At 49.4% G+C, this 8,121-nt stretch overlaps 1 protein-coding gene across 1 annotated transcript; it reads right to left on the bottom strand.

Annotated features, from left to right (window-relative positions):
• Positions 1-2,870: 2,870 nt before the first annotated feature.
• Positions 2,871-6,097, bottom strand: LOC141123070 (E3 ubiquitin/ISG15 ligase TRIM25-like). The gene is given in 3 exon segments (XM_073612026.1): positions 2,871-5,038; positions 5,041-5,110; positions 5,112-6,097. Coding segments are annotated over 3 exon segments (1,809 nt in total). The 5' UTR covers positions 6,087-6,097; the 3' UTR covers positions 2,871-4,274.
• Positions 6,098-8,121: the final 2,024 nt, after the last annotated feature.

Below are 8,121 nucleotides of genomic sequence, written 5' to 3'. Positions count from 1 at the left end.
ATGTAGCAAAAATATAATAGGAAGTCTTTTTAGTGCTAGCGGTCCTATGGTGCACTACTGCTCCCAGCAATCCCTCTTCAGGCCCTGCCAGCCCTCCTGGCTGCAGCTGCCTGATGTCACTGCCCGTGACATTGCAATCCTTACTGGCTCCACACCCAGCTCTGACTGTTTCTTCTCAGTGCCACGCATGCTCAGAATAAATTAAGAGGCGAAAGCTATTGGCTACTGACCTGTTTATAGTCCCAATGTACGTGTTTTACATCGCCGCGTTCAGAACGATCGGATTCTCCGACAACTTTGTGCGACCGTGTGCATGCAAGACAAGTTTGGCCCAAAATCCGTTGGAAAAAATCAGATGGATTTTGTTGTCGGAATGTCCAATCAATGTCTGATATTCTGTACAGGGCATTAGTCCCGCTCCACTTTCTTGAAGACATTTACTAGCCACAAAAAGAGAGTACTTGGGTGTAGTATTAAAACACCTCAGAAGGGAGACCCTTTAATAGGGCTCACCAAGCCCCTATGCAACATTTCTGCTAAGCACCTTTAGCCTGCCAAGCAACACTTGGTGACTCACGTGACCCAGGTAAGGAAAAATGAACTGCTGCAAGTGTCTGTTCAGAGCCTGCTCTGTGTCCCACAGCTACCTTCTGGAAGCAGCGCATGCTTGGCCTACACAGCTTAAATAAGCTGAGTATGCACTGGAACGTTCTGCATGTGCGTGGTCCCAGCGAACGAGCATGGCTGTATTTGCGTACGACGCAAATCTTTGTGCGCCCACATAAACGCTACTGCGCATGTGCAGTGAAGCCACATGTGCCATGGCCACCAGATAAACAACTGCTAAGTCCAGCGGTGCTTTAGCGAATGCATGTGCGCCATGGCCACCAAACAGCAACTGCTGGGCACAGCGGCACTCTTGCGAGTGCACGTGCGCCATGGTGAACCAAGGCGAAATGGTGCACCGTCGTGCGCCATCATACAGATAAAAAGCAGTCAGACAAGCAAAAAAGGTACACCTTGCAAACACCCACAGCTAGCCCAAAACTCCCCCTGTATGGTCACCGCACACAGGTGTCCAGCCTTTAGCTAGCTTGACTGATTGTTACAATCACTGGGACACCCCGCAATAAAAAATAAAGGGGCTTCACTTAGAAACTAAGAGCCCAATCTTCACCCTTCACGGCGGGTTCCCGTCACTTGAGGACCTTCAAGGACTTGGTACTCTTTTCATGTTTAGGGTCCAATCCCTTGGACCTGTACAGCACCCTGCAGGAATGCCTTAGCGCTGTAGTGTCCAGGATTCCACTTTGCAGAGTCCAGCACCCGAAGGCCGCATTACAGGCAAAACCTTGCATGATCTTGAATCTTCTTTGCGAGGCTCAGGTACCATTTATCTAAGCATATAAAGCCGGTGTCAAATGGATCCAATCGGTCAATCCCTCGATTCATTTAAGAACCGTTTGTGGGACTAGAGACCTGGCACTCAGAGCGCTCAAACAAACCGTGCCATCAACCTTGCAGACACTGGTAAAAAACTGAAGTGCTTCCTGTGTGGGAGGGGTTATATAGGGGATCACTTCCTGTTTAAAGACTTTTCGTCTACCAGTGTCCATTCACCTGGAGATGGAGTATAACCCAGCAGGTAATGAATATTAGCCTGACTCTGTGTCCCATGATGTATGAAAAAGAAAACCCCCTGCTGCTGTTCAGGGTTCCTGCAGCTGCTTGAGACCTCAAAACTGGCTCTGGCCCATCTTCTCTTCAAGGACTTGGGATTCCCCAGTCTCCCACTCCTCTTCTGAACTCTCACTGGATAATGACCACTCCGCTAATCTCTCCAGAGATCCGAACTTGGCCTGCACTCTGGGGGAACCTCAATGACCCTCACTTTCCCTGTCCAGCTCACCTGAAGGCACACCTTCCTCTGACATTGGCTCCCTCTGGACTGGGATGGCTAGGCACTTTAACTGGCTCCTGCATGGCAGTACTTACAGTTGCCAGGTCAGACCACAGGTCACGGCAGTCTCTTCTCCTCTGATGTCCTCCTTATTTGTGGGGGAGTCGCTAGACCGCAACTCCGCTCCGCCTTTGGGGGATGATGCCATGCCCTCTTCGGCCTTCTGGGACTTCCACGGCTGCGGGCAATAGAGTCCTGATAGCAGGTCCACGGTGTAGTAACGTGGCTCTTGCTGCATGGACGCCAATTTGATGAGCGGTTCATCACAATGGCCGCACAGGGCCCAGGCAGTAACTCCCTCGGTCGGGATCCGGCACTCCGGGCACAACAGACACAGCCCCTTGGTCCCCTCGATCACCCCCAGGGCAAACCCCCATGAGGATCCAGCTGGAACACTAGTATCTACCAGTGCCCGCTCCTGCTTTTCAAGCAACCATGTTAAGGTGGGTAGCAGCCGGCTACCTTCCGCCATCTTCCTCTGCCTCGTGGTGTCTGCTGCTAGCAGGAAAACTTTCACCTCTTCCAGAGCATGGCACCACCCCCCCGCTTTCAGATGGGCTAGTGCCTGTGGAACCAATAGGCAGACTCCTCCCTGGGCACGCTGCTGTAACCCCTTGTTAGACATATTGAAGTTTGCAGGCATGCTGATTCTAGCAGGACTTGTCCAGGCATGTCGCTCGACACCGAATATGCCCGGGCAACTGGGAAATGATGACTGCTGACTTGTCCAGTGGTTGCCGGTAGCAACAATAAAGATTGTAGCCAATGTCCTACTGAAGGCCACTATCTCAGCACAGTCCCACCCGCAGGCACCCACAGGTTTACCCCAATCACCCCGGGCAACAGTAGACACTTCCAGGCACACTTTACTGTCTATAGCAGGAGTTTGGAGCAAAAGTTCAAGATGCCCAGCATTAGCAGAACGCTGGACATATTTGTAATCCATGGGTGTGATGTCCCGCCGTGGTTGGCAAAGGTGACAGCACATGGTGAAAAGTCACTGAATTGCAGGATTAGTATAAGTATCCGCCCCAGCGCTGGATGATGCAGCTGGGCAAGCAGGCAGCAATAATTGGTAAGGACTCCAGCTGGTTGCTATGGGCAACAACACTTATTTTTACAGTTCCGAATAACAGGCAAAACACACAAGTCCTTCCCAAGGTTCAATGCCTCAAAACTGGCGGAACAAACACAGTTCCCCGACTCTCTTCCTCGGTTGCTAGGGGCAATGGCTGGCAGGTCACGTGTGATCTTGCGGTCCCTGAACCAACCCCCAGATGTAGTGGTATACCCATAGGGGCTGCAGAAAGTCTCTCTCTCTGCGTTTTATCTTATTCATAGAAAAAATATCATTTGAGCAGTAACACTGACAATAGAAAACCTTGTTTGTAATGGAGGAAAAAAAACTGATCTCTGTGTTACATTGATATTACAACTAATGCCAAAGTCATTGTGGAATGTGATAAGGAAATAACAACCTCCGATCCCAGGGAAGGTTCTGAAACTTTATTTAGAAGAAAAGATTTACAAAGCAAAAGTACAGTTTAGAAAGTAGAGAGCTGAAGGTGTGCGGAGATTCTTAGACATGGCCAGGGCTTTTTTTCAGCGGGAAGGCACGTGCGGGGGGGCAAGCTGAAAGCGCTGAATGTATGCATTGGCAAGGGGTAATGGGGTGTGCTGAAGGGTCCTATGATGCCAGTTGCTGGGGAATCTATTGTTGCTGGGGAGGTTTATTGCTGCTGGGGGGGGGGGGGTTATTATGTTGATAGTGGGTCAATTGTTGCTGGGAGGGATCTAATATTTAGGGGGGTCTATTGTTGCTGGCTGCCAGAGGATCTGTTGTTGCTGGCTGCTGGGAGATCTATTATTGCAGGTGGGGTCTATTATTCCTGGGCCAGGTCTGTTTTTGTTGGGCAGTATTTTGTTGCAAGCAGTCTATTGTTGCTGGGGGGGAATCTGTTATTTATGGGGGGGGTGTATTATTGTGGGGGGGTCTATTTTTGCTTGGCTATTGCTGGCTGCAGGGGGGAAGTACAGCTACAGATACACTATAATGGTGCAGGCTCCAGGGCTGTCATCCTGAACCTGGCTCTGCATCCTAGTATGGTATTGACCCAGAACAAGCACGAAGCCAGTGAAGGCTGAACAATCTGACCTGAATGCTTGTTCCTGGTCAGTGACACACTAGGTAGTGAAGTGAGGTTTAGGATGAAGATGATGGCCCCGGAGCCTGTAGCTTTATAAGTAAATCAATCATGTTGTTTTAACTGCTAACACCTATTGGTTGAGTATTTTACCAATCAGATTCTCCACCTTATGATGTCACCAGTCTCTGGGCAGATTTCTCACCTCTAATTCCCCCAGATATCTTTATACAACCCCACATTACCCATAATACACCATGGAGGGGCTCAGTGAAGGTGGTGGTGAAGGTGTGGAGATGTTGGATCGGGTCGCACAGATCATAAAAGGAGATCCACCCGGCCTCATAATCCAGATCAATCCTGACTCTATTACTGGAGACTTTGCCGGATAATTGGATCTCCTTCCTGTCATGTATCACTGAGTACGGATTATCCCACCCCCACCCCTCAAAACCCCAGGACTTATTATTATATCCAATCACTGACTCCTCTCCTCTCCTGTCTATACTGGGGTAACACATCCCGACTCTCCAGTACTCTGACCCACCAACATCCACGTTCCAGTAATGTCTCCCTGAGGAGAAACTCTGACTGCTCATCACCTGATTATACTCAAACCTCTCTGGTGTTTCTGGGCGAATCTGACGTGGTGATGAGTAGGTTACAGTTTTCCTGTCATCTGATATATGTAGATAATTACTGGGTGTACTCACATCCAGTAATATGTCTGTAACCCCCGACACTCCTGATGTTTGCTGTACAGCCCCAATATTTGGTCTTCCAGCCTGGCGGTGTGAGTGTTGTATGGTGGGGGAGGGTTGGAGAGGTCTTCTGGATGGTTGTATGGTGGGGGAGGGTTTGAGGCGTTTCCTGGATGGTTCAGCATTGATGTGACCTTTGCCCTTTGTAGTAGACTGTGGATAGACACGTGTGCTGTACATATTTGTACATTTACCCCAGACATGATATCAGATAAACCTGTGTGTAATATGAGTGAAATCCCCCCCCACATCCAGATCCCCATCATGGAGGAGTCTATCATGTCTCTCTCTGTCCTCATCTCCATCCTCAGTATCACACAAGTCACCTGTGTCTGATTCCTGTAGGACAGTCAGTGGATCCGTCATGTTACACAGCTCCTCAATGTCCTCCATCTTCCTGGACAGCTCTTCCTTCTTTATTTCCAGATCCTGGACCAGATTATTGATTAACACGGAGACCCGCTCAGCCTGCCCAGAAATGTCCTTCAGAACCATTTTCTCCAGGTCTTCCAGATGTCTCCTGAGGTCTCTGAACAGGGCAGTGACTCTCTCTGTTTCATCATCTGCTTTTCCTTGTACTTTCCTCCTGTGTTCCTGCAGACTCTGGACTCTTTTCTCCATCTCCTCTCTCTCTGTCATCAGTTTCTGCAGAACTTTCCTCAGTTTCTTCTTCTTCATCTCAGAGGCCTCATCCAGAGTCTCCACCTGATGTCCCCGATGTTCTCCATCCAGCCTGCAGGACACACAGATACATGTGGAGTCCTCAGTGCAGTAATACTCCAGGATCTTCTTATGGACAGAGCATTTCCTGTTCTCCAGGGAAGTGGTGGGGTCACATAGGACATGTTCTGGTGACTTGCTGTGGACTCTCAGGTGATTGTCACACAGAGAAGCTTCACACATCAGACAGGATTTCACAGCAGGTACAGGAGTGTGAATACAGTAAGTACAGAAGACCCCGGACTCCTCCTGATCTGGCTGAGCAGACAGGAAATTCTCTGCTATGTTACGCAGTGTTATGTTCCTCTGAAGGACGGGGTGTTTCCTAAATGTTTGTCTACATTCAGGACAGGAATAACCTCCAGACCTCTCCTGTGTATCCAACATATGACCAATACAGTCCCGGCAGAAGTTGTGTCCACATTTCAGGGTTACAGGATCTGTATAAATGTTCAGACAGACGGAACATTCCAGCTCCTTCCTCAGATCAGCAGATGCCATCGCTGAGAGCAGAAGAAAGAAATGAAAGTAACCAGTGTGACCCGTTCTGTACACTCCTACACAGGGAGGGGCTGAGACTGAGACTCGTAGTCATAGTAATCCTTATACAGAGGAACACAGATAATACATGGGAGGATTCATGACAATAATCTCCCTTTCTGTGAGAAATAAAGAACATTTTATAATCTGTGGAAACACAGGGGTTGATTTACTAAAGGTACATATACTGTGCACTGCAAATGCAGTTGCTCCAGAGCTTAGTAAATGAGGTAAAACTTCACTTTGCAAAGAACATTCAATCGCATGCAAGGAAAATAAAAAACAGCATTTTTGTTTGTACACGATTGGATGATAGAAACCAGCAGAGCTTCCCCTCAGATCTAGAGCAAATGCACTTAAAGTGCACAGTATGTTTGCCTTTACTAAATCAACCTCAAGTGTCAGGAATATTTCTTCCTCCTTTGTTTTATTACTTGAATATTTAATAATCTAAGTTACCCAGAGGAAATGGATTTATCTAAAGGAATAAAAGAGATCTGGAGATTAGTGGGTGGCACAGACATGATTTAGATGTTGTGGGTCAGAAGTCACAAAATGTCCCTTCCTGTTCTGAGAAGATGTATTGTAGTACAGGGAGCAGATCCCATCTAGCCCCCCTCCTAAACCCTATTATGTGTTATTGCCCCTGAGGGGGTCATTTACACTCTGTATGTACTAACACAACAGATCAGAGCAGTGGCGTCGCTAGGGGGTGGCTTCTGGGGCTATAGCATCGCTGTTCTGCTCTCACTGTCCAGCTGGGTGCAACCAAGAGATTACTGTACATCATCTCTCACTGCCCACCCTCTCTCTGGGGACCACGATGTAAGGGGAGGCTCTCTGGGGACCCAGATGTAATGAGAGGCTCTCTGTGGACCCTGATGTAAGGGGGGCTCTCTGTGGACCCGGATGGTAAGGGGGAGGCTCTCTGTGGTCCCTGATGTAAGGGGGAGGCTCTCTGTGGTCCCTGATGTAAGGGGGGCTCTCTGTGGACCCGGATGTAAGGGGGAGGCTCTCTGTGGTCCCTGATGTAAGGGGGGAGGCTCTCTGTGGTCCCTGATGTAAGGGGGAGGCTCTCTTGGGACTCAGATGTAAGGGGGGCTCTCTGGGGACCCAGATGTAAGGGGGGGGCTCTCTGGAGACCCAGATGTAAGGGGGAGGCTCTCTGAGACCCTGATGTAGGGGGAGGCTCTCTGGGGACCCTGATGTAAGGGGGAGGCTCTCTGGGGACCCAGATGTAAGGGGAGGCTCTCTGGGGACCCAGATGTATATACTGTATACTAGGGGGAGTACAACTGGGGGAATCAATGGTGGAGAAGGAGCTGGGGGTTTTGGTAGATCATAAGCTTAATAATAACATGCAATGCCAAGCTGCAGTTCCCCTGTCATACCCTCCACACTCCTCTCCCCTACATACTGCCCATTGTCAGACCCTCCACACTCCTCTCCTGTACATACTGCCCACTGTCATACCCTCCACACTCCTCTCCTGTACATACTGCCCACTGTCATACCCTCCACACTCCTCTCTTGTACATAATGCCCTTTGTCATACCCTCCACACGCCTCTCCTGTACATACTGACCACTGTCAATCCTCTACACTCCTCTGCTGTGCATACTAGCCCACTGTCATACCCCCCACACTCTCTCCTGTACATAGTGCCCACTGCCATACCCTCTACACTCCTCTCCTGTAAATAGGGCCCCCATAATACCTTCCACACTCCTATCCTGTACATACTGCCCCTATCATACCCTCCACACTCTTCTGTATATACTGCCCCTATCATACCCTCCACATTCCTCTCCTGTACATACTGCCCCTTTCATACCCTCCACATAACACTCCTCTCCTGTGCATATTGCCCCCATCATAGCCTCCACACACCTCTCCTGTACATAGTGCCCACTGTCAATCCTCTACACTCCTCTGCTGTGCATACTGCCCACTGTCATACCCCCCACACTCCTCTCCTGTACATACTGCCCACTGT

The sequence above is a fragment of the Aquarana catesbeiana genome, linkage group LG01 (assembly GCF_042186555.1).
Source record: "Aquarana catesbeiana isolate 2022-GZ linkage group LG01, ASM4218655v1, whole genome shotgun sequence".
NCBI classification, from domain to species: domain Eukaryota; kingdom Metazoa; phylum Chordata; class Amphibia; order Anura; family Ranidae; genus Aquarana; species Aquarana catesbeiana.
The sequence above is the reverse complement of the archived record's forward strand: the minus strand, read 5'-3'. Positions and strand labels throughout refer to the sequence as shown.